The sequence below is a fragment of the Lissotriton vulgaris genome, chromosome 11 (assembly GCF_964263255.1).
Source record: "Lissotriton vulgaris chromosome 11, aLisVul1.2, whole genome shotgun sequence".
In the NCBI taxonomy this organism is placed as follows: domain Eukaryota; kingdom Metazoa; phylum Chordata; class Amphibia; order Caudata; family Salamandridae; genus Lissotriton; species Lissotriton vulgaris.
The window spans coordinates 977,713,235-977,740,871 of NC_141699.1; the positions used below are offsets into that span (position 1 = coordinate 977,713,235).

The window sequence follows — 27,637 nt, forward strand, 5'->3', positions numbered from 1 at the left end:
GCACTATATGTTCATTTTATATGACACTTTCCTACATTTTGAAAGCAAGGGAGAGATCAGGGCTGATGTAGCACTATCAGGTAACCGGTTACAGTCAAGTTCCTTATTTGAAATGTCAACAGCCTAATAATATGATTAAGAGGGGAGGTGTGCTGAATGATGCAAGTGTAGCTCAGATGCCCTAATAACACAGCCAACACATTTGTGGAACACCAAGGGCCTGATTACAAGTTTAACAGTGTGGAGGCAGGCCCAACATGCTGCCGCACAGCCAATCCTGTGGTCGGCCACCCGCCAGATTACAGGTTAAACTCATGTTTGGTGGGCTTTTTTTTTGGTGGGTCCCATAGTGGTGTAGGCACCACAATGGGAACGCCAACAACAGTTCCAGCACAAAGTACTGTGTGCACACAGAGGGACAGGGGGGGGGGCCTGGAGGGCCCCTTTTGTTTCCACTCCATCAGGATTTTCATAGAGCAGGAACCGCAATGAAAACAATGGCAGAGAGAAAATGTAGAATTGCTTAGTGGGACAACGGTGGTCCAGCAAAGCATATTGTGGCCTCTGTACCACAGCACCACCTCCAGGGAACTGTGGTTCCCTGGTGATGCCGGTGGTCCAATGGCGGCTCCACTGCCTGAGTTTTAATCTGGTGGTCAGGAGACCACTGTGCCCCCACGATTATGGTGGTCCTTGCACCACGAGACTCGTGATCAGGCCCCAAATGTAGGTTTCAGGTACTATGGATGTGGCTTGACTGTTTAATCAGGTGTTTAATGGTATCTGGGCCCTGGAATTGGATGACCAAGATGTTTAGGAATGTATGTATACAACTGACCACTTCAGCTACTGTGTTTCTAATGCCACAGGGCCTCCGCTTGGCATTGCTCCCTACAGTTGTAGGAGTAGACTGGTTAGAACACTTGATAGATGTGGCCCTCCAGTCATTTACCTTAAGGTAAGACACCTCTTGTGGCTTTTTGTAACTAGTTATGACATGAAACATGTTTTTATGTTAGAGCAGCAAAAACAATGAAGCTTAAAGTGACAAAGCATGGCAAGTGCAATCAACAAAATGCTAGGATCTACTGAGGCTTTCACAATTGGTGCTAGAATGACACTCTAAGGGGCACATGCATCAATCTACGATTTTGCATTTCCTAAATAGCGAAAATTAAGGAATCGCCATTTAGGAATTGCAAAATCCTATGCATCAAGAAATCCAATTTTTTTTTAGGATTTCTTACATTTCGGAATTTGCGATTCCTTAATTGCGAATCGCAATTAAGGAATGGCATTACATTGATTCCTATGGGCCTAGAGGCCCATAGGAATCAATGCCGTTTTGCATTTCTTTTTTTAGGAAATCGCAATTTGTTGATGCATTGCAAGGGTGCAGAGGGGGGTCCAAAGGACCCCCCCTGCACCCCTGAAATGTATTTTAAAGTGCATGTTTCACACACACATGTCCTAAGGACATGTGTGTCTGTAACATGACACTTTTAAAAATGCATTTTTGTGCTTTTTGAAACAATTTCGCAAATTAACACGAGGGTCAACCTCGTGTTAATTTGCACTTCCTATTTCAGAATTCGCATTTAAAAAAAAATGATGCATTGCATTTAAGGAATCGCACAAATGCGATTCCTTAAATGCATTCGCATTTTTAGGAAATGCAAAAAAAAGCGAATTTTGAAAAATTGTTTCATGCATCCCAAAAACGTATTTAGGAAGTGCAAACGGCCGAATTTACCGATTCGCACCGTTTGCACTTCCTAAATAGGTTGATGCATGTGCCCCTAAATGCATTGATTCCCAAATATGAATGATAAACTTAACCCCCTGGTAGAGGAGTCCGAGTTGTACGGGGCCCAATCAAAATCATGACATATAATGCTCCTTTTTTGCATTGAGCTGCGACTTGTCCGGATATAGGACAGACCCCACTTTAGGAATCTGGCTTGTATCTCCTTGGAGACAGACCCCACTTTGGGAATCTTGCCAATTTCTCCTTGAAAAACATCCCTTTGACCATGTTGTGTTCAGCTCTCTTCCCTCCTTCATGGCAATGCCTGATAAGTTGTGCACAACACTGAATCATAGTTCTGATCATTAAGTTAGCACACTTTTCCTTTTCACTCTTTTTCAACCTCCAGCTTACAGCCTTTAACTTTGGATCTTTATTTTTTCACCTTTTTTCTTCCTAGCAGTTTGGCAGGAAGAGATGCTTCACTTTTTTGATGTAGCCACAATCAATTGAGTGGCGTAATATCCTCAATATTTGAGGTCAGCATTGTAATTATATAACTTAACAACATTTTCAGAGAAGCCACCAAACCAGTGGTAAGGTAGGTATAACATTTATATCAACAAGTTCAGTACTATGTGCATCATTGTACCTACCATTTACGTGCACTGGAGTGAAATAATCAGATTGTGCAGCTGTGGTCAAAAAATACAAAGGAGTCAGAGTACTGAATTCATCTTTTCCAGTAATTGAGATTTACTATATGCATACTTCATATAGCTAACTCATGGCTTACATTGGAGAGTTACTAATTCTGGACCACAGGATATAGTTATTGTTTTTCTGGGGTAGACTCAAAGTGAAAATAATAGTCATATTTAATCACTGGACGACAATTTTCAAACATCAAGGACAATGTTGTAGACGGTGATGGTCAGTGTTGCCACAAGTTGAGTTCTGAATTATCCGTTCTGGGCTCATACACATAACTAACTGTTTTCATAGAAGGAGACCTTGCAAGACCCCTTTATATTGCACTATTATATTTTGTGTAAATGCTTATTGATTATACACTATATTTTGAGTGGGTCATGTGGTCATCTCACCACTAATTAACCTAGCCCTGGACTTGAACTAAACATATAACATTGTGAATTTGCTAAAAAATATTTGTTTCAATTGTTGGCATAAAGTGTCCCACATAAACTTTGTCCTGATGAAACTCCGAAGTGGACTTCATGACCAAAATGCCCCAGACACTACGACACTCAGACAGGGTCAATTATATGTCTGTGTTCAGAAAGAGCTCTAAATTGCAATAATTTTAAAATCCAGTTCATCAATACAGATTGCAGTCATTTGCCATTTGTACATACACGCTTTCACATATAGTCGCTGTGTTTCTCTCATTGGGTGATCACTTGGGACACTGAGCACTTTCTCCTTGCTCCATCTGCCTATGTTTTATGAAGAGTTTTCAATGAGTATTCCTGTAAATAAAGGGGTTAGCTCACTGAACTGATAATGACACCTTAAAAGGTGTGTAGTAATTATTTTGCTGTTATTTATATTTTTGTTTCTTCAATGAGTCCCTTGTGAATAATTGTTTCCTATGCTTGTATTGACCCAGGTTCCACTTTTATATTGGGACGCTAACCGAAATCCTGCCGCAGCCTTTTTTCCATCACAAATTTCATGGGTGTTGATGAATGTAATGAATAAAATTGCTCCTTATGTTATTTTATCATAACAGTACCAGTGCCTGGGAATTTTTGCCCTTCTACAGTCTTCAGAAAATGTTTTAAAAATACATTACAGTTGATAGAATTCTTGGACACATCTGTTTCAAAGAAGTATATTGAAGAAAAATATTATAAAGAGATTATCTAACATGTCCTCCTGTTTACCTGCTTCGACTTTTTAAACCTAAGGTCAGAAGGGCTCCAATTCAGATTCAGCTTTGCTGAAACTGATCCGGAGCCCTTATTTTCGACCGACTCGTTCCCAGTTTCAATCCACCAAGAAAAGAAACCGTTAGGGCTGACCGAATCGGATCCGGAAGGCATTCGGACAGGACGAGCCTTTCCGGAGCCGATTTTTACAGCTCTATGGGCTTGGTTTCTGAACAAGAGAGTACGATGACCGATTCAAACAGCCTTTTCGATTCAGTTTGCCCCGTACAAAACAGCTACCCGAATAGTTCTTTTGGGACCTGTAGGAGGCTCCTGTCCACCCATGGCCCTCCGGATTGGGCCCGAATCGGTCCAGTCAGTGGCGTCACTAGGGTTGGTGTCACCCGGTGTGGGTAACTCATGGTGTCACCCCCTCACGACTTACCGCATGGGCTCGAGTCTCGGCAATGACACTGAACATCCTGCGATTCTACGCAAATAACTTAATCTCCCCATGCCTAACAAAAAATAAATGTGTATTCATGTAATGCAACTGGTGCTATGTAAAGCAGTATGATACCCGATTCGGGTCAAGTTCGCGTTATATAAAACGCTGTATGATATCCGATTCAGGTCAAGTTTGCGCTATATAAAACTCTGTAAAATAAAAAAATAAAAAGTAATATTACTTAACCCGTATTCTGTCGGCTTCAACCACCCCGCCCCCCTGCTCATATCTGTGCAAGCCGGTACTGGGTTTAACTCGTGAATGCACAGTACCATAGCTGCCAAGGTTTCCGATTGCTAATGTGTGACATTTTCATAATTGCAGTGTAATTATGAGTAACATTCAACTACTATGAGTGACACTTTCTCGCAAGCAAAATCAAGCAATGAAGAAGTGCTAAACATATAAATAACAGACATTACACCCATTTGGGCAACGAAAAACTCAGATCTTAAAACTGCTGTAAAGTGGTAGAAATGGAAGGGCACTAACCCAGTAAAAAGCAGTAGCTCACAGATAATCCTCATAAAATACAGTTTTCCTACTCCCCTTTTATCCTCTTTCTTGCTTTTTCCCTCCTTCCCATTGTCTCATTTCCCATTTTCCTCTCTAGTAAACTTTTTCTTCCTCTTTCCTCACTCAAAAGGTAACAGTGGTAAAACGGGTTAGCCATGTGGCATCATTTGGGATCAAAGCGGGCATGATGTTACTTCCGCTACCCCAGACCTTTGGACTCACACTTTATAAAACTTCCTCTGTATGCTAATAGCACCAAGAAGCCTTATTGATCCAGAGCCCCTGTGCAGGCGTCTCTGGAGGGCGAAAGGGCGCTATAAGCTGCCATCGACCCTGGCTTACTTTAGCACCTCGTTCGGAACACAAACACAGCTGCCCACGTGCAGCTATTAATGTATAATTGGTCTAGTTACTGCCAGACAAGGTGATCAGGAAGGTGCATCTAAACCTGCTCGAGCAATGTACTGTAAAAAAACGTCTCTGGAGCATCCAGGCAAGGAAGCACTTTCCTGGCTCCATTCATTAATTGTATTGCCCCTTTTCTGCAGTCTTGGCCACGGTGCCCTGCCCCACTTTAAGTACAGATAGGTCAGTTGCCCTCGCTGCCTGCATCCTCCGACCGCTGGTGTGTGATTGTGAAAGCTGCCGCCTGCTATAGCATACGTTCTAATTAGGTTTTGCAAGGTACAGGTGATGGCGATTGCGCATTTAAACTTGTGGCGCAGCAAATAAAACAAAATGCTGCACAACCATTCAATGTGGCCCAAAAAGCTGCCACTTTGGTGTAATATTTCCGAAACGACCGTCCTGTGCACAAGACCCAGCAAGGCCTGCAGGCAGCCAAAATAAACTAAAGCAGAAACCACAGACCCGCACAGGTACTGGCCTCTCGGAACTCCGGCAGTGCCGGCCGGGGTAATACCGCGCAATCAGCACAGTGCGACTACCCTTCAGCCCCCTAAACACAGCACAGTTATTCCCTGGAGTCTTGGAATATTTGTTGGACAGCCTCCTTCCCTGGCATTTACAATTCAGGGCGGCGGTGACTCGGCAGCGCCAGAGGCCACTCAGATGCCATGCTTAGCAGCGTAAACAGATTGGTGTCACCCCATGATGGGGTGACACCCGGTGCGGGCCGCACCCCCCGCACCCCCCTAGTGACGCCACTGGGTCCAGTGGGGGTAACCATGGTTACCCTCTTCCAAACCATGCACAGTGTGGCAGGCACCATGGGGTACCTGCCACAGGGTGCACGATTTTCCCCAACCACCCCTTTCTTCAATGGGAGCCTGTGTTCACGGTCAGAATAGAGGCTCCCAATGACGTCAATGGGATTCCAACCGAAACGCATACGGATGCATCATAATTGTTCAGTCGGACTCCCCCAATCCGAATCGTACAGAAAGCATTCCAGAACTGAGACTGCCGGTATGCTTTCCGAACAAGATTGGAATTAGGCCCTAAGTTGCTTAGCCTCTGCTACAAAACTTTGTCTGGAAGCAAAGTGATGTAGGCACTTAAATGTCACACATAAGGTTTGAGAAATAATGCAAAACTACACAGGAAGGAAATGAAGCAAGCATTGACAATCTGAAACATGATCTCTCTTTTTGTAGAGCAAGGATGGCATGAATCACAGTGGTCTGGTTCCTTTCAGTTTCTCCAGCAGATTTGATCAGAGACCATAATAAAGGGCCTTACAATAATCTCAACAGGAACTGATCGCAGCTCTAACTTCTTAAGAAGGGTTCTTAACACCTTGACTGCTACAGTAATTCCCGCTCGGTGCTGAAGTCTTCAGATCCCCATTGTTCATGACGAGCTCAGCTCGTCATAAGCACACGACCAGTGTACTGCATGACGAGCTGAACTCGTCATGAGCAGGGAAGGGGTTAAAAAACAGCAGTGGAAATTTTGGCTTATGCCTTGTCATATTATAGAAACAGATCAAAGTTATTGACTGGACTGATCGTCTTAGAGAGGCTTTTGCATCAAAGATAAACCTAGTATTTTATCAGCTCAGCTTATTTTAATCAAAATATTTTGATATCTCAAGGGATTGGATTAATGGTGTAGATTTTATTTAATCCACAATTATCTCAGTTTAAGTTTTATTATCTGGATATAGTTTATAACATTTAGTTGAGAAAGTCCTGTTGTTTGACTGTCTGCATCATGACTACAGCCTAAATCAAATTGTGACCTTAAGTTTCATTGAATTAGACAGGGCAAAGGGATGATCCCCAGGGAATGCCATGATTAACATTACTTGGGTTGGAGAGGGAGGACCATAACATTACCTGGAACTAATTGTCAAATAGAATCGAATGATACCAATTAGTGTTTGAAGCTCCTGAAGGATTGAATGGTCCACAGTGTCAAAGGCTATCAAGAGGCCCAGCAAGACTAGAATAATCCACTTCATCCATGAATCAAAGCCTATCATCACAAAAATGGGTATTAGTTATTAGGATGCATGAAAAGTATATCTTAAGTCAAAGGTCTTTAAACGTTTTTGCCGCGGAGTCCCACTGCACAGAGTATGTTTGTGTCAGGCCCTTTTCCAACTTTGGTGGATGGGGATATCAAATATTATTATGATGACAAAAGTATTTTAAAACACTGGCCAAGTGGAGATTGTACTGGGGCAATATAGAGACAGGACATTGTCCCTCCTTGTTCTTTCCTTTGTCTATTCTCTTTTCATTGCCCTCTTGGTATATTCATCAGAAATATAGTCCGCAATCCAGTTAGTTTCATCTTGAGTCATTATACCCTTGTACTGCCACAGCCTACATTACAATCCTGATATACCACACTTTTGCTTTCTCCCATCACTTGTAATTTATCCCCAAAGTGTCCACTGTGTACGTAATGTCAAACTTTTTCATCACTGTGCACCTGTCACATTACTGTCAAGATCTTCTGCTACTGTCCACCAAGTCAAGCAATGGTTGCTGTCCCATTAGAGTCCACCTCTCTCCTAAAACTGTTCCTCTGCTCCTTTAGTAATCACCTCTGTCACTGACTAACTCACAGGTAAATGTCCACCTCTCATATCATTGCCAGATAGATAGACAGACAGACAGACAAACAGACAGACAGACAGATAGATAGATAGACAGACAAACGGACAGTCAGACAGATAGTTAGATATGGATGTTGTAATACAGAGGACGTGGTATAATTCAAACTTCAATTATCATAACATAAAGACCAGTCATATAAAGGAAATGTCACTTTATTTTTTTGCAATACAACAAGGTCAAATATAGCAGTAATAATAAAATAGGCATAAAATCAAATCACAGCCCATGACAGAGTACATAATTTTAAGCAACTACAAGCAAAAGTAAGAATATTAGTACACAGCAGTAAAATTAAGCATATCTGTCCTTTGAGCAGGTGAATTATGCTTTAGTGCAGTGGAGCATAATGTTTTATTTCATTTGCATTTTCATTTCATCACAAACAATGTCCAGACTGGGATGTTGCCACTTTGGTTTGGATAAAAGTACAATACTTTTCGGACAGTAGTTATACTACAGATTTGATTCCACATCTTCTTTCATCTGCTAAAAGAACAATGAATCACTACAGCAATACAAAATTAATCATATACATACAGAGACAGTGCATTGCTTGGTTTGCCTGTTCATGATTTTGTCTTTTTCTTGCGAAATCTAATACTTATTAATTTTGTTGTGTGTACAATAAATCACTGAAACTCTAATTTTCTATTGTATTTATGTTTAGTATATGTTTTTGTACTTGATACTCTAAGCATGCATTTTTGTGTAAGGTAAGCAACAATTGACCATGGGTTCAACTCAAAGGTTGAACTTCCTGTTGTACAGGTCTATTAAAATATTTTCAGGCAGTTATGAACCAGTGATGTCTTTCGTCAGTTAAGAGATCTTGGAAGGCTGGTATATATTTCCAGCTTTAAAAAGCCTGGCAAATTAGAAGCTGGGCACAAAAAAGCAAAGCAGTCTTTAAAGGGGTATGGAGTGCTAGCTCGGTGCCGTTTTCACAAGCGATTTTGCCCAACCTGTCATTTAATTAGCCTTAACAAAACTCCTTGTAATTATAGACATTTTTATTCAAAATAAGATCTTATTATTATACAGGTTTCTCTCATTTTTGACTATATACAGAAGTGCAAAAAGTCAACCTGCTCCCTATACTTTCCCAACATGCTAAACTGCAGCATAATCAACCCTCAATAGTATGCACACTCTCTTTAAATTGTGTAACGTAAACTTTGAACATTTGGATTATCAATAATGGTCTCTTGATGTATTGATTATGCAGCTTATTAATAACATTGCCTGATATTCAGGGTTTTTAAACACATTTAAACAATATTTTAACATTTGAAATGGATACAGTAGAAAATAAACTTTATTCTAATATCTATGATCTAGATTATTTTATAATTACTAATTACAAACAAAATAGTTCATCAAAATATTACACAATTGTCTGCCAGAACTGCTGCCACTGCAACATCTTAACATCTTTCCTTTCAATGATTATATAACTATAATATATCCATATAAAAGATTTTTGCTTTTCTAAAGAAAACCAGACAAGAACAAACAATGACTGACATTCTTACACTGTAATATAATTCAGTAAAATATAAATCATTTAGTTAACAATACGAATATTCATATGACACTACATGTAAATTCAATACTGAGTATGCTATAAAGAAAAAACACATTTTTATTACATTTTTTTATTTTTAAAAAGTCTTTAGTAAAATCTACTTAAACAAAATTTTATAAACTTAAACTGTATTCAAACTGTAATAGAAAACAAAAACATTCTAATAAATGTAAGAAAGTTAAATTTAACAAGAAAAACAACTAATGTTGTATCATGTAAGTAACTACAGTTACATATGAAGTCACCTATACTTTCTTAGCACATTTGAAATTACATAGCTATGGGTTTTTACCCATATTGTAATCTAAGGCTTTAATGGATGCACAGTACAATCAGTAATTTCAAAATATCAGTCTGAGACTATGTCGCCTGACACACACTTAAACACTTGCAGGTTTGTAACTGGGCTTTTATTCCTTCAGTTCTGAGCTGCACTACAGGATCCCTAGTCCTCACCTCAGCTATTTCATAACTACCTCAACAAAGCTGAAGTAGTCTTAACTGTCTGCAACTTCAATACCAGGATAAGGAATTCCTTTGGATGAACCCATTATTTTACATTAATGCACATCTCTCATTGCTATTTAAAAGGCTTTCTAAGGCTATAAGTAATTTAATTGAACAAAAAAAGTATGGCATCAAGGTCACACCAGATTGTAACCCACTGCAAATTTATATTTGAATTTTAACACATGCATTAGGTGTTTTGGTTTGTCAAACATCTGAAGCGGGCGATTTTTCTATCTGTTTAGAGTCACTCTCTTGAAGTGTGACTTTGCTGAAACATATTTGAAAACATAAATCTCTGCAACATATATAAATTCAAAAACCTTTTGGCAAATGCCATAAATAGAAGCAAATTAACGTTCCCTCAACATGTTAAAATCATAATATCTCAGAAATTGATTTTAGCTTTCTTTATCAGACATCCCACAACAATTTCTAAAGTAAACTTTTTTTCAATAAAATTGTATCTAGGAGGTATGACCTGATCTATTGTGCTCACTTTTGGTGCAGTGAAGTAACATTACCATTTCTGAGACAAAGATTTCACTAAAATATGGTGGTTTCCTTATATTGATTATCAGTAGCAATATGCAACAAAAAATGTATCTCTGAAAATAATAACACTGCAGGAATAACACTAGTTTTATTAAGAGTCTATGGCACTTAATGAAAATGAATAACAACGTTGTACTTAAAGCTTTGAGGTGCTCTTAAGTAAACACAGTTGTGGGTTTGCTTGGCACATTCATTTCTGTCAGATACTGCTCTTACAACCTCTTGAATCTATCAAATTAAAAATATCACCATTAGACAAAAAATATTGGTCATGCACACTCTCGTCAATAATGGCAAATGTAAATACAAGGTGCACCTTTTTTATTTTGTAAACCTTAATAAAAATGAAATTAATCTAAAACTTTAGCTTGGTATACCCACGTACCAATATATATTAATTCTGTCTTACAGCACAGTCTGTCTTTGTGGGGCATGACATGAATACAGTGTGTATATCATGTATTAGGTATGCATTTTAAGATATGCATTATGTAGTTCTTTCCTGCTGTACATGCTTCAGTTGTAGAAAAGATAGACCATAAGGTACATTTAAACAAGAAGTTCACCTCAGCACAAACACCAGTTCAATATATAAAGTATATACTCTAGTCAACAGTGTGCAGCAGATATCCACATTTTCTTTTCCAGATGGCATGCAATAGGTGGATGTCTTACTGCTGAGGGATTTGTATGTTGATTGAAGGTATACACAATATGGCTAATGATCTTGTCCTGTAGCTTAACCAAACAAACTGTTCCTTGTTTTCTTATTCCTTGTAATCTAAGAATGGAAATGTAGAAACAATGAGCAACTGATTTTTCTCACCTTAAAAACACATCTGCAAATACTTTCTGATTTCTGTGAAAAAAGTAAATTTTTAGGAGGATAATTTATTGAAACATTGTTTTTAAATATGCAGTAATTAATCCTAGTGTGCTACCATCCTGTGACTATTTCTAAAGCTCTCTCTTCACCAGATTCCCCATTTAAAAATAGTCTATGCTTAAACTTCTCACCCAAAATCATGTTGGACTCCACACTTCATACTATTACTATCTTCTCCAGTGAATGTCTCTGGTTAATGATAGATAGATAGATAGATAGATAGATAGATAGATAGATAGATAGATAGATAGATAGATAGATAGATAGATAGATAGATAGATAGATAGATAGATAGATAGATAGATAGATAGATAGATAGATAGATGGATAGATAGGATAGATAGGATAGATAGGATAGATAGATAGATAGATAGATAGATAGATAGATAGATAGATAGATAGATAGATAGATGGATAGATGGATAGATAGGATAGATAGGATAGATAGGATAGATAGGATAGATAGGATAGATAGTCCAAATGAGATTGTCAAAGAGATTGATGGAAATGGACATATCTGGAAAGATTACTAGTTTTTTTGTCCTCCTCTATCTTGCAACTGGAAAGCGGCAGGAATATGTGCTTTCTTCCTATACCCAGCAAAGCCCAGGATATGCCATAGTACCTTTAACCTACTCTGCTCACATCAGTGAACACTATGGAATATCCAGTGTAGGAGCACAATCTCCACCTTGTTTCATGGTAAGACATGGAGTGATGAACATCGTTGTGATTTCCAAATACTTTTCTCCTTCAACATTAATCATTATAGCCATAAGGACACTGCAAACAAGAAATGCAGATTATACAATAGGCTGCTGAAAGCGTTTTCATAATAGAGGGTTATGAGGAATGACAGGTGGGTTCATAACGTTTTTTGTGTTTCCAGCTAAAGCAGGAATTGTTTGCGTTCAACTGGTTAGGCTTCTGAAAAGTCTATGCTCCTTCTGGAGAGGATTCCCCAGTTCACATAATCTCGATCCTACCACTTTCAGTAAACTGCCTCAAAATCTGGAAAATCTTCATTTCAAGATTAGCAGTTTGCATTTGTTGATTGACCCAAAGTGTGCCGCAGGTTGTTGAAGTTGGAAGAGGCCTGATAAATATTTGGAAGTTTTTTCATTAGTTGCTTTCTGGTTTGTATACTGTTGAAACAGCTTGACAAATATGAAGTATCAATCAGAGTAATTTATCATGCTGTTGAGAAAACCTTTTGTATGGCCGTAAGGAAATATTTTAGATGGGCTAAACATCAAGGTAGACTGAACTTTATTTATACTAATTTAATTTATTTTCTTAGTATTTTATCTCTAGAGATTGAGCTACTGACAAATGAAGAGCCTTACAATTATAACTGTGCATAGCAGAAAAAGTAGAAAGTAATAAATATACTTTATAAATTTGTACTTTTTTACTGGTTCGCTATCATCCTTTACAAGGACTGTCCATATTTAACCCACTTACCTCTGCAAATACACTGGGACCTATTCAAAATGGCATTTTTGAGTCTGTAAAGCAGTAATGCTGTAGTAGTTCTGCACACATTGCAGTTTTACTAATGGGGAGTTGGCCGTTTTGGGGCTAATTCATAAAGGTATGTAAAAGACTATTCCTGTAGTAGTACTTCTTGGATTCAAGTGTGCTTTTGTGAAGCAGCCCCAATGTCATTAGCCTGGGGTCACACGATGCCCTTAGCTCATGTTCCTCTCTTGGAAAAACAATGAGTTGACCATTTCTTAGGAGAGTTTGTATCAAAAAGTTGCAAGAATAATTTCTGTTGTACAAAAGATAAAACAGATGAAAGGCAGGGTGGTTGATTGTACTGAACTGCTGCCCCCGAGTGGAAAAAAGAGAGATACATTCGCATGATGCAACAAAGACTGGACTCTTTGATCTACAAAATGTTTGAGGCTGAAACTATAATTAGCACACTGAAAGTAAACCACGCAAAGCCTGCCCTAAAACAGTGAGTACAAGTGATTCAGATGAAGACATTCCAAGTAAATAATATCACAGTTCTTGAAAGACCAGTGGATGCCAAAAGAGGAAACATGGTAAATTATGCTAAGCCATCCTTTAAGGATATACTCGTCTCAACCCAGCATTTTTGCTAAATTCTGGTATAGAGAACGGTCTGATGGCTGAGGCTTAAACTCACACTAAGGTCCAATTAAAGGTATTGTGGAAACAATGTTGATGTTAGAATCCAGAAATGACTGTCAATAGCAGTATGAAACAAATAAACTAAGGGCCTGATTTAGAGTTTGGTGGATGGAATGTTGATCACAAACATGACGGTTATCTAATCCCACAGGATATAATGTACTTCTTAGATGGCGGATGAGATACCCGTCACATTTGTGATGAAGTATCCTATAGCACAGACTCTAAATCAGAAGGCAGCAATAGGAAAGCACCAAACTGAATATGCAGTGCTGTACTTCATAAATTTAATTGCATCAAAGATTGAGATTAATGTAAATAAATCCATCTGTTTTCATGAAATTTTGTTGAACAGCAGCTGTGGAATATTAGATTGTTTGGGTCCAAGAGAAAAGCCATGCTAATCTAAATTTACCAGTGACATTCAAAATGAAGAATATCTTATACAAATGTGTGTTGGAAATTAAATTAGAGTCAGTGGTTTATGAAGTACCTAGATATTGGCACCTCTGATCAAGATAATGGAGACCTTATGACGATGGTGATAGGTCACTCATTTCCACTGGAGGATACTCTATCTAATCACAGATTCCTCACCTTTATAACATACCCAGGTACCAAGCTAGGTTCACAGAACTTCAAAAGCAGTGCTCCAGCAACAGAAGGCATTGTGCGGCTCTGAGTTGGCTCACTAGAACCCTGGAAGTGACAGAGCGGAACTGCATATACACAGGTTCTGATCTCATGCCATTTCAACACCCTAGGATGCAAAGGGCGGAGGCCACTCCACAGAATAGTAAGGTGAAAAGGCAGGGAAGAATTGCAGCTTGATAAAGCATTGATTAGAAAAAAGTGTTAATGAAGGTCTGCAAGTTATTCTTCTGAGGGATACTTCTAACTGCAGATTCCTCATCTTTATACTAGATACCAAAGCAGTACGTCCCAGAGGTGGAAGGTCTGAGAGTGAACTGAGACCAAAAAGTTGTGCAGAACAGAGGAATCAAAGTGACCTCCTTGTCGGACCTGGGTGTTTAGGCAATAGTGCATTGTCCATTGTGTAGTGACACCCATGTCACAGCCTGGAATACATCAAGAACAGACGAACCTATGTGAATGCTGTTGGAGAGGCCTTGGCCCTGGTGTATTTGGGTCTCAGACCCTTGTAAGGCTACTTGTTTTACAAGTATATAGCAGATATTAATGCAGAGGGCAATACACCTTGACAGGGTTCTCTTTTGTAGAGCTCCACTTTTCACCTGAGAAGCAGACAAAAAGCTGAATATCTACTTAAAGAACTTTCAAAAAACCAATTTATAAGATCAATATGGGTGATGGAGTTTCTCTTCTATCAAGCGATGCAGCAGGGAGGAGAATGCTAGGAAGGTGATTGATTGACCAACATGCAAGACCATCACAACCTTAGGGAAAAGAGTCACCCGCATTCTCAACACCAGCTGTTCCAGGAAGAAAGCAGCGTAGAGTGGGTGTACAGGTACCACCTATGGCTCACTCCGTTTGCTGATGTAATGGCAATAAGAAATACTGTTTTCAAAATATAGAGCCTTAAGGAGCAGCTGTGCTTAGACTTGAAGGGCATGTACATAAGGAATGTAATGACTAGGTTAAGCTGATCAAAAATGGTTTGGGAAGTAACATATGTGCTAAACCTTTTAATAAAATGTAACACAGCTTGAGACTTACATAAGGACAGTTGGTCTGGTAAACACAGATAGACTGAAAGGGCCTAAAAGTAACCTTTTACTATGTCCATTTCAAAGTGTTTCTGGGCTAAGCAGAGAACAGATAAAGAAGGATGGAAAGTTGAGCTTGTCATCTGCTGGTGTTTTGGGTACCACAGTAGACTAAAAAAGTTGCCCCATAGACCAGTGAATATGGATTTTAGGAAGGGTGTTTTGCAGCAAGGATAACAAACACACCCTTAGTGACAATGTAAACGCACCTAGCTGCCATCATTCAGTCTCCATGCATTTAGTTGTATACTGTGGATATTTGGATGCAGCACCCTGCCCTGATGTTGAAGCAGGATGTCCTCATGAAGTGGAAGACTTCTTGGATGCAAATACTTAGGCTCTGTAGCTCTGGCAACTCCAACCTCCTGACTCAGTCTGGGGCAATTAAGATGATTTGGGCCCTTTTTCCTGATCTTCAGAATGTTTGCAGGAGTTGCTTGGTCCATTGAGTTGGAATGAGTGTCCTAACATGGGCTTTGAAGTAAATGCCAACATGCAGAATTGCTGATGTGTGTCAACAGTGGCAAACAGATCTAGCCAGGGCTCCCCAAGAGCACAAAGATGCCCAGCACAACCTCGCGATGCAGACATCACTGATCATCTGACAAATAATGCCTGCTCAGTTTGCTCTGGCATTCAGGGACCAAGCTAGGCGGTTGAGGACAAGAAGGAGGTTTGTTGTTCCAGCCACCTCCATAGGCACAGGGCCTCCTGGCACTAGGCCCAGGACTCAGTTCTTTCATGTTTGTTGCAGTACCACAGCCTGGTAGTATTGTCAAAGAGAACCTACACTAACCTCGATTAGATGGATGAAAGGAAGGATGCCCGGACCAATCAGACTGCCAGAAGGTCTAGCAGGTTGATGTGTAGCAGGCTCTCCCCAGGTGACTAGAGGTCTCTCATCTCCATCTCCCCAAAGTATGCACCTCCCCCTAATCCAGTAGAGATGCATCTCTCTCAAATGAGAGCTCTGGATGAGGAAGGAAAAAATACCCGTTGTCCGTCAAACTTTCATTTGAGCTCTGGACAGGGAAGGAGGAGAGGCCTGCAGAGGGCAAGACAGTCATCTGTCAGTCACCACTGCAGATCATAAGGCATCTCCATTGAGACCTGAATGGAATCGGATAGACTGTTTGATGCTGAGCCCACTAGGTTTGAGGTTCCATTGCAGAACCAGCATGAGCCATATGGTACAGTAGACGAGGAGGATGCATGAGACCAAGAAGCCTCACAACCATTTTCCCTGAATCAAGAACTGACCCTCAAACATCTGGATCATACCCTGAATGTTAGATAATTGCTATGGTAGAGGAAAGGCCTTGAATGCTATTGTGTCAAGGACTGCCCTATCAATGGAGGTCCATCGGGTGGGGATTAGGTGGGACTTTGTCCCATTGATGGTAAAAGTCAACAATGGCAAGAGTTTGGCATCACCTGGTTGTGGCCCATGTCTGAGTTTGGCCAGCCCACCTTTAGCAGTCACTCACTGAGGTACAGGAATAAATGTGCTCCGAAGATGGGCAATGACCACTGCCATCACTTTCATGAATACGGGGGGCTGAATAGGAGCAGGACAGGTATATGAAAATAAGTGTTCTGTAATTTCAAAGGCATTAACCAGTCTCCTGGGCCTACAGCAAAAATAATATGAACCCTTGTGAGCATTTTGAATTTGTCATTCTGCAGGTAGGCATTAAATGGGCAAAGGTCGAGGATGGGCCTGAGATCCCAGTCCTTTCTCGGGGGGAAAGGAGGTAATATGAATAACAACCCTCACCTTTCTCTGAGTTCTATACCTTTTTGATGGCACCCTTAGAGAGTAAATTATTTAACTCTTGCATCAAGATTGCCTGGTTTTCCTTCAAAATGACTTATGGTGTGGGATGAAGATGTGGCGGGGAACACCTGAAGTTTAAAAGATCTGTAAAACCCATTTGTCTGAAGAAATGGATCTTCAGCAGTACAGAAAAGGTTGATTCCTCTCTCCCACTGGTCTGCTGTGAGCCGATGAGGATAAGCTAAAGGGGCTTGGTCACTGCTGAAGTAGGGAAAGGAGTTAGACGGCTGTTGTCACTGCTGCCATATACAATGTATGCCAGTACCACGTCCGCAGACCCGAAAGAACTGGTAAGGACTGGATTCTGTAGTTGGGAAGTCTGAAGTTGCCTATAGTCTGGCCTTCTGGAAGAGCAGCTGAATTGTCTTACATTGACTAAATTGAAACCTTTCCTTCCTCCCAAGGATTTCAAAACTGCAGTCCAAGCCTTGGTCATCCCAAGAGTGGAATATGGAAGTGCTGCCCTCTGTGGTCTCCCCCTATCAACTATAGCACCATTAAAAGCCTCTATTAATGCTACAGCCTGACTTACCACAGGCTCGAAAAAAAGGTCACACATCACTCCTGATCTAAAAGTTTTAAACTGGCTGCCCTACGAAGCCAGAATACATCTGAAAATGGCCTGTATGACCAACAAAGCTTTACACCACAATTCCCCCAGTTATCTCGCTCAGAAACTGACAATCTCTGGTGGATCAAGAGCGACAAGAAGCGCAGACAATCTTCTTTTGAAACCTAAGAGTTTCCACAAGAAAAAAACCTATAAACGTTCCTTCTCAGGAATGGCGCCCAGGATATGGAATGCCCTCCCTCCAGAAATCAGACTTATCTCATCCACAGCATCCTTCAAAAAAGAAGTAAAAGCTCTCCTCTTAGCCAAATTTCCATGAACTCTGACTATTGTATTCTGGTAACTCAATACTTTTCCTCCTGAGACTATTCATATTGTATTTTTGCATGTAATCTAGTAACGCAATACTTTTCCGCTTGAGACTATTTATATTGTATTTTGTATGTATATTGACCTCCTTGCATCGTTACCTCCTTACATTGTTTTTCTATATGTTGTAACCATTTACATCTATTTTCTCAAACGTTTTTGATTAATCATTAGTCATTTGCATGCTTATTCACACTCTGTAAAGCGCTCAGATATCCGTAAGGATCTTGTTCGTGCTCTATGAAACTTTCAAAATAAATAAATAAATTAATTAATTAATGGGGAAATTGTATTGCTGGCACCCAATACTCAATGACTTTGCAGTGACTCAACTATCTTTAACACTTTCTAGCACCGAATCTCCGTAATCACCACAGAGTCTGGTCCTATCGAAGGGCAAACAAATTAAGGATGCTTACACATTGCTAGAATATCTGGCCAACTCATCCATACTTCCTTCTAAGCAGGACACTGGTACCAATAGTCCTGCCAAAGCAATCAGTAGTATCCAGTCCTGCACGAATTACATACTTCATTGCATCCTGCACATCATGTTTTGCCAGATGCCAGAGAAGTCCTAAGGCCTTTTGGAAAAAACCAGAAAGATCTCATTGGCCATGTTCCGGAGAACATGTGTAAACAAACTGTATTTAAGGACATAAGGCTCGGGCATTCTGAAGAAAACATGCTTTCACCAAATGTAACAACCCTTTTGGATTTCCTTTCTGGATGATAGATGGGGAAGTAATTAAGATGGATTTTTATACTTAAAAACTGTGCAATTAGGTTCTCAGGTGTAGGGTGTTTTGGCAGGAAGCTCAGTCATGGAGTGCAGGTCTATGTCATCAGGCTATTGGCCGGCTGAATGATGGGCAAGTACAAGGCATGGCCCATGTGGCCATCACATCACAGCATCAATTATGTCATTATTAAGTACTAGCAAGGGCTCCAAAGACAATGACCCTGGTTGGAGAATGTCTTTCAGAATTTTTATTGTTGTCTCAGTGGAGGGCAGTTGCTTAATTAGCAACTAAGTTGTCCTACGGACCAAAACTGCAAACAAGGCACTTTTTCCTGTTAGTGACCCACATGGCAAGACAAGCTCTGTTTCCAGGAGGAATCTAGACCACTGGCATTTTGTCAATCCAAGCTCAGTGCATTATTTGTATTGTGCGGAAGGCAGTAACTCCGCCCCCTGCTCATAATCAGTGTCCTGAGGGACCCTATGTGTTTCTTGTATCAAGTTTGAATCAGAGCCAAAAAGAGACTGGGGCTTCTGCTGATTATCACTTCACAGTAGAGGCTTCACATTAGAGTCAAACCGTATAGAAACTAGTTACCCCTTTGTCATTTGGTCTGTGTGAGATCAGCCATGTTTGGGCCACTGTTGTTCAGGGGTTCAACATGGGCATCAGCACCCGGTCTTCTACTGGCAACAATGGAGTTGGTATTTGCATCAGTGTGAGAGACACCAGCATGGAGCTTGGATTGGGTGTGGAATCTGGACAAGAGCCATACCAGAATTGGTATCAGTCGGTAATGGGTCCAAAGGGGAAAGACAGCATCAGGGCAGGACCTGCTGGTAGTAATCAAACCTCAGGCCCCTGCAGTTTGGCCTGTTTGAAGTCACTATCTGCTGAAGGCTCAGTCAAATGAGGCTGTGTCAGGAACAGCTGAGAAATTGGTTCAGGTAAAAGGACTTCAAAGGGGTGTAATGTTTGTCTTGAAACCCTTGCACCATTTTCTCTTGTTAAAGAGTGGCAGAATGGGGTAGAGTCAAGCTTTGTCTTATGTTTTGACATAGGCTTGTCCTTACCAGAAGACTTACAGTAGGATGTGGAATGTTAACAGCAATTGTCGGCAGACAAGACTGGCCCTCTACTTTGAGCAGAAGCATGGCCTGTGCTTCAACCACAATCTTATCTGGTGTTCATCAATGCAGAGAATCATCTCCAGGTCCCAGATCACTTTCAGGTGCATAATTGCACAATTGTTGCATGAAAAAGAGCTGTGATTAGAGCCCAGGCACCTAAGACACACCTACGGAGGATATGTGACTGATATCTATTTTCTGCAGTCCTGGCATGGCTTGAAGTCTGTAGTTTTTGTAGTGAACATCATTCCCTAGAGTACAGTCTAAAATATTTTTAGATTTTCAGAGCTCTAGATCAGCATCACAGCAAGAGCAAAATTGAGGTCAGCCTGTAAGGGTGATGCTTTATTGTGGCATCACTTCTGGGGCGATATGGAGCCAACATGGAGCTCCATGACACCACAAGCTGGTCCATGGGAGCACTGCTGTTGTAGTTCCCCAGATCCAGTGTAGCATCTGGAGATATTCTAAAGGACAGGAATCGTAGGATAGATGTATCCATCGGAATCAAAATTCAAGCATGTCCCTCAGAACACATAAAGAGTACCAACAACTGCAAATTATCAGTTTTCTGCATCCATTAATTTTTCAATAGGTTAATTCGGCATCTGAATCCAACGATAGATCTTTGTTTTGTTTCTAGTTCATTCTGAAATAATCTCCCCTTACTGCTCAACAAACATTTTTTTCCTTTTGCTGTTGTAGCATCCACATGTGGACAGCAAAACATCATACTTATAATTCTGGACAACTATTTTATTATTTTTCCGCAGCACTGTCTATCCAATCTATTTTACAGCTCAAATATCACCATGATGGACCTCTGAACTACACTGATAGTTCTCTACATTTGTCAATTCTTTTCAAGTATTAAGGAGATGCATAGTGGAGTTGACTAGGCAAAACATAGTATGCACATGTAGGACTAGAACTGTGTGCAAAGCACATGCATCTCATGTTATATCACTGTGCAGCAAACTGTAAAATGTGAATATGTGTCTTGGTTAGTAATAAAATGAATGGGCTTGGTCAATGAACTATGATGCCCTGTATAGTCAAAATTACATGTTAACACCACGCCACTAAATGTATGTTTCTGTAAAACTTTCTCTAATCAGCCCCACATACAAACATGATGTAGACATTGCAGGTCTTTTTTGAAAAGAAACTGCTATAATAACAAGATTCTTAGTAGTGTGCTCTGCTGCTCATCAATGGTGGGTATGCACTGAATCTAAAACATCAAATTAACAGTTAGATCAAAAATTAAAAACAATATTTAACTCGTTAGTAAAGACCACACTAAGGGCACCATGATGAGCTTGGTGAAGGATTGCCCTTTCGGGATACTACCCCACCTGATTATATTTTTCAGTTGGTGCAGAAATATGCAAAGTAAAAAGGAATTAATACCTGTTAATGTTTCCTGCTTACTAAAACAGGAGTAATGTGTGTATAAAAATAGGACTGGAATGCTGAAACAAGTAGAACAGGATCTGGTAAATCTTGGCCCAGCACATTTACAGGCCTGGACACACATGATGTTTCACAGGTGTGGTGAACCTACTGGCTAGAATCTGTATGTGTGGCGCCAGTATTACAGCATCAATTTCGAGCTGGTTTGTAATGAGACGCTAAAACTAACCTGATCTATAGGCGGACAATACTTAAACTGTAAAGTGTATAAAACACAAGTAATGACTGAAATGTCATAATTTTCGGCCACTGGGATTATGTCATGGTATTGCATTAAAAAATAAGAGACTATGGTACCTGGTTTCATTTTAGGAACATGCATGGGAACAATTTTCCAACATTATTAATGAGAATTCTATTCAAAGATTTAACACAACGAGCTTGTCTACTTCTATATAAAGAATTGCAATTCAATTATGATCAAAAGGATTAGTATCAATCAATCTCTTAAGAACCCCCAAAGGTAGTTCTACATATAGAATATGTTCTTAGCATGATATTGAAGATGAAATGGCTGTATTTTATAATTAAAGTAGGGTATGCAGTGGGAGATATATCAAACATGATGCTAAGACTAAACACCACCCTATGCAAGAGTCAGTAAAATTATCTTCTATTCTGGCTATGTTTTTATAGATTTATGTGTTTATTATGTTTAAATATGATGCACCTTCTGATAACAAATCCTGACTCGTTCTATTTTACAATCATAATTTCTGTCTAATTGGTCTGCTGGAATCATTGTGAAAAATGTTGTGTATACATTCAAATATTTAATAAGCCACATTTTCTTTCTGAAGCTCTGGGATAAATAATAATGCTAACAATGACAATATACTATCTACTGATTGGTGGATGGGCTATTAAATAGTCATTGTACTGATTATTGAAGTAGGATGTGAATTGTTTATGCAAGGCACTTCTGATGCCATCACAGTCCCAACTAATATCGTGTTCCTCTGCTTTTTCCCTTTAAGTGGATGTATCCGATTTTATTTATTTCTCCTCCTAGTTCCTTGGAGCATGAATTTTTTTGTACGATTTCAAACTCTTCTCATTTCCTTACGGCAAGTGATCCTTTGGTTGTTTTTATCAACTTGTACGAAACACTCAGAAAGTACTGTTAGAGTGCAAAAGTATTCTCACACACAATTAGAACATTCTGGAATTTAATACCCCAACACTTACTGTTTGGTGAAGAATGTCTACATCTGTGTAACATACTTGTGGTTAGTCAGATGCTCTGCAGATATTATGGGAATCTAAGGAAAACAAATATTTGGAAAATGAGACCCAGATATATGTAAACTCCCAACAGCTACACCGTAACAATGTACTGGGTCCAAATCACTCTGGTTGCATTGTTAATCAGCTATCGCCAATAAAGTATGAAATAAAATGAAAAGAAGCAAATGTACATTAACTACAGTTGACAACTCTAAATGGTTGTAAGCAGTTTACAAAGTGAAAGAAGGTAGCAGTTCCATTAGTTCATGCACACAAATAATTAAGGAGATGTACTTTTTGTTGACCTACACATCATTATTTTTTCATTATTTTTCAAGTAGCACAAAATGTCAAATTGACTCTGAATCCACAAATATCTATTTTACTGTAAAAATAAAGAAACCTGGAAGATGAGAATGGGTATATATGCTTACTATAAGAAAAAGTGTCTCAAACAACAGTCACATTTTTTGGTATGTATATTCTCTCATGTACAGCATTTGTTAATTATCACAGACTTCTTTCCTCTCCTCTTGTTTTCCATTCAGAAGTTTACCCACGGGTTTAACCAGGTCAGAGACCCTTGTTCATGATGCTTGAAATTGCAGTAATCTAGCTAGTAGATTATCTGTAGTATTCAACTTTCCATAGACTTTTTGATTTAGAGCAATGCTTTTGTTTATTTCGAAAGGGGGTTTAGTTGACCTCTAAGAGGGGTCATGTCCTTGGACCCTGAAAGGAGCCGACTGTTTTATAGTTATTCTTTGCATATTTGCGTTACATTTAGCATGTAACATTGAGCTGCATTTCTAGTTTTTCTCTTGTCAGGTTCCAGTTCTACCTACCTCTTATGCCAACCTTAAAGACATCATAAATTGTGATCTAATGTGTAATGTGTTATCTGAGTCAGAGGGCTCATAAAATCTTACAGAATTAGGTCAACTATTAATACATATCATCACATTCTGTAATTAACAAAAGAAAAACAAGAGTAAAGGTCAAGAAAAAAACACATGAAAAAAAGAAGAAAGACACGTACCAAAGAGAGAAGAAAATAGGTATTCGCAATGCTGATATCAATACCATACTCAAACCTTCATACTATGGATGAGTTACATCCATTGAAGTTTGGATCAGATCTTAACCACTTTCATAACTCGCCTGACTCCATGTGCCTTAGCTATTGCCATTTCACACAAATACGTTTGTCGGAGTAATGAACAAAGAAAATTCAGCAACTCTAGGTGGAATTATTCTACTCTTAACTCCACATTTATGAAACATATACCTTAAAAGTGGTTAGATGTAGAGCTAAGAAAAGAAAATGATATTTACCTTCACAATATTTAGCTATTCAATAGTTCTGCTAAAATATTTAAAATACCATATTGTTATATAATACTGTAGTGACTACCCCTATTCTTCTTTTGGTGTGCGTCTATATCCGCCTAATATTCCACACTTGTCCTATCAAATATTTAAAAGGATCAGATGTACATGAGGGTGGCCTGCTCTTACCAAGAACTACAATATTTATTAAACACTTTCTTAATTTCTGTATTTCTCAGAACAAGTCATGTTCGAACTTAAAACAAGTAAATTGAACAAAAATGTAATGAAATGTTTCAAAGCCAAATATCTGGTTAATAAATAGCTGAATTTGTAACCCATGAGAGAAATATATTTTCTACTCACTGTTTGTTTAGTTTATGTAGTCAGGTACCATTTTTTGTTACATCAATTTTACCAGCTGCTTTGGGACGGAAGAGTAATCTTTGTGCTGTGAAGTTTTGCAGCCATTAAAAGTATTTACAAGTGCACATTTACAGATGACAATAACATCACATAAAGTTATTTATAGCACTGGATTTACATCTCAAAATGACTCACCAATGCAATGTTTGGAATGCTGACTGCAATCACTGATAGAAAGACTTTTAATAGTAAGAACAAAAAATGGAATGATGTGAATCAACTATGAATACTAGAGTGTATTGTGAGCTAATATAAATACTAGAGATGAACTGATAAGCTTAGAGTGGTGTTGTGTACACAACATTAACAGATTAATACATTCAAATATCTGATCAAAAAGACTTTCTGAATTGTATAAACTTATGTTACAATTTTTTTAATTTTTTCAAACCTACGTACATTTTTTATAAACAAAGCTAATCTTAACTTTATTTTTACAATTATTATATTATATTACATCCAAGAGTTTCCTGCGCCCAGTATGCCATGGATTCAGGGTCTGGCCTTCAGCAAGGCCCTGTTTTTGAAGGTTTTTCAGGGTTTGCAGACACTACCATCATTGCGAACCCTTACAGACTCAGGTTGGACCTTCTGCAAAACATGCAGAATAAGTGCAGGGACGTCAAACAAGGCCCCAAGACCTTCTTTCCTTGGGTTCAGAGAATCTGTGGCTGAGTTGAGGACATTGGAGGCGAAATCTGGGGGGTCACAATACTATTTCTGAGGTAATCAAACTGCTGCCAGATCAGCATTTTATTTAAAGAAGATTTAAAGGAGGGCCTGGTTTGGTCAAGGGGATCAGGGAATGAAAATAAGCCCTTTATGGCTCTTACTGATTTTATTTAAGGATTCTGGGACCAAGTCCCCGAGTCCTTTAATGGTTGCCACAACATTTTTCAGAAGATGTTGTCTGTAAATCAGGAAGATGCAGGTCAGCAGCTCAATCTTTGATCTATATACTTGAGAAAAAGCTCCCTTGCCCAAACAGATCTGAATATGTATTAAATTCGGGTTAGTAGTCATCCGCAAAGTAATGGTCTGGCTAGGTCTATCTTTTTCCCTCTCACAACTCCCTGACTTCAATAATAAAAAAATGATAATTCCTCAAAAATGACTCAATGAATTTACATCAAAGTAAACAAAGGCATTTTCTTACAAAGATTTACTTTCGTAACACGGTAGGTGTAATTCTGCTCAGCAGTTGTTTATATGAAAGAACAAAGGGCCTGATTAAGAGTTTGGCAGAGGGGGTACTCCGTCACAAATGTACAAGATATCCACCGTATTACAAGTGTCATAGAATATAATGGAATTGTTATTTGGCGGACGGGATATCCGTCATGATTGTGATGAGGTAACCCTGTCTGCCAAACTCGTAATCGGGACCTAAGACTCCAAGTTTAAAATGAATACAAAAAATTCTATTTTTTACCACTCCTTTTTTGGCATCCCCACCGGACGCATCTGCACTAAACTTGACATGCTTTTTTCATAAGCAACAATTAAACAAATTGCATTTGTTATGCATGGTTACATTTTTGTTTTTAAAACTTTCCAATAATATGAACCTTTAATCTACAAATGATTAAGAAACCGATGCTACTTTCATTAGATGCCCAAAAATCATAAGGACTAATCATCATAAGTTTTCTAAAGGAAACACTGATAGGTAGATGATGAGGCCTACACAGAATGATCAATGTTTGTTTTTTGTAATCCAAGAGGTGAAATTAAAATACACAGCCTCCTCTCCAACATTGTGCAAATCCAGAGTGGTATGAGACACTGCTATCCCTTGTCACCTAACTTTCCAAATTAACCATGGAACCATTGTGCAACTAATCTGGAATTCAGGCAAGATATCTGCAGTTAACATATGTTCAAATTACTGCAATTTGGAAATGTTTGCTGAGGTTTTCCTATTCTACTTAGAAAACTACACATCTTGGATACCAGAGTTAATTTCAGAGGTAAAATAAAATCAACCTGTATTAGGTTCCAAAGAAAACTTCCAAATCCAAGTTTCCTATTTACTAGAATGAAAATAAAAAAAGTCATGAAATGCCTAGACAATGACATTACTCATGGACTCCAAGCCCTGGATAAATGGAATAACACCTTTCTTAACCAGAGAGAATCTTAGAGTAACAGTCTACATCATTTAAATTTAACCACAATGCCTATATAGGTAAACACAGACTGCTTCAAAGAAAATAATTGAACAATAAATGACTTCATACGGTGTGCCAAAAGTTAAATGAGGGAGGGATAGCCATCCCTGATCAACGTACATACTACTGCTCTGCTCAACTATAGCATTTGATTTGCGTAAACTGGAGGAATTTAGAAATTAAGTTTCCTAGATCTAGCTACAGTAAACAGACCCCCCTGGAGGATTCCCTTACTGCATAAAGGACACAAAACACAATTATATACCAACCAACCAACAGTAATGAAAATGGCCGTGTACACCAGCATGGGTTAGCAACAAAATTCCTTTTCCTTTTGCACCATACAACAAAATATGGATTTCACTTCTGCTGCTCAGGTGGGACTGTGAAATATTTTTTTTAAAAATAAGAATTTCTGCTGATAGGATATATATTTTAAGGTCTGAATCTTTGCACAAGCAAAGAATGACAAATATGTCTGCAATCAAATAATTCATTTTCAAGAGTCAAGACCGGTTTAACTGGAAATTTGTGAAAGTTATTTTACAGAGAAATAACCTCAAAACAGCCCAACAAATAGGGATCAATAAAAATAAGTGTACTACCCATGTGGAAACATAGGCATGTGTCCCTCCAGCATCCTAAAACACACAAGTACTGTGCAGATTCAATTGCACCTCTTCAAATATGCAAATGTTTGACAGAAACTGCTTGGACATATGTTGGAGGGGGGAGTTAATCTGACCCTCCAACATCCCGGAAAAAACATACAAGTACTCGCCTACAAGAAATTGTGCCTACTGAATTATACCTCAGTCAAGATGCAATTGTTAGACAGAAACTGCTCGTACGGATGATGAACAGGATGTGCCTGTATGCACAGTGCCAAATACATTTTGGGAATGCCTGTTTTAATAATATTTGAATGTAATGTAAATATTGTAAAACTGAAATTCAGAATCATTGTAACTTCCCATATGAGTCGTATTGTGTATACTAGAGGGACCAAAGCATTTCCCTCATAGTAGAAATTAAACGAATATCCCAAATGCTACTAACTTAAACATGTGCTATAGTCCCTTGTTGTGTAAAAAAATACAACACGAACCACAGAAATTGTCTTTAAAGACTAACCTGACTCCTTGATATAGAAGCAATC

General features: G+C 39.0%; 1 protein-coding gene across 36 annotated transcripts in view; it reads right to left on the bottom strand.

Moving 5' to 3' along the window:
* Positions 1 to 7,888: 7,888 nt before the first annotated feature.
* Positions 7,889 to 27,637, bottom strand: part of MBNL1 (muscleblind like splicing regulator 1) — a 375,400-nt gene continuing 355,651 nt past the window's right edge. For all 36 annotated transcript variants that reach the window (XM_086944188.1, XM_086944179.1, XM_086944185.1 and 33 more), the window contains 2 exons: positions 22,514 to 22,587; positions 7,889 to 11,180 (listed from right to left, as the gene is read on the bottom strand). In XM_086944188.1, coding sequence (XP_086800314.1) covers positions 22,556 to 22,587 — 32 coding nt within the window. In that variant the 3' untranslated portion in view covers positions 7,889 to 11,180; positions 22,514 to 22,555. The remainder of the gene's footprint in view (positions 11,181 to 22,513; positions 22,588 to 27,637) is intronic.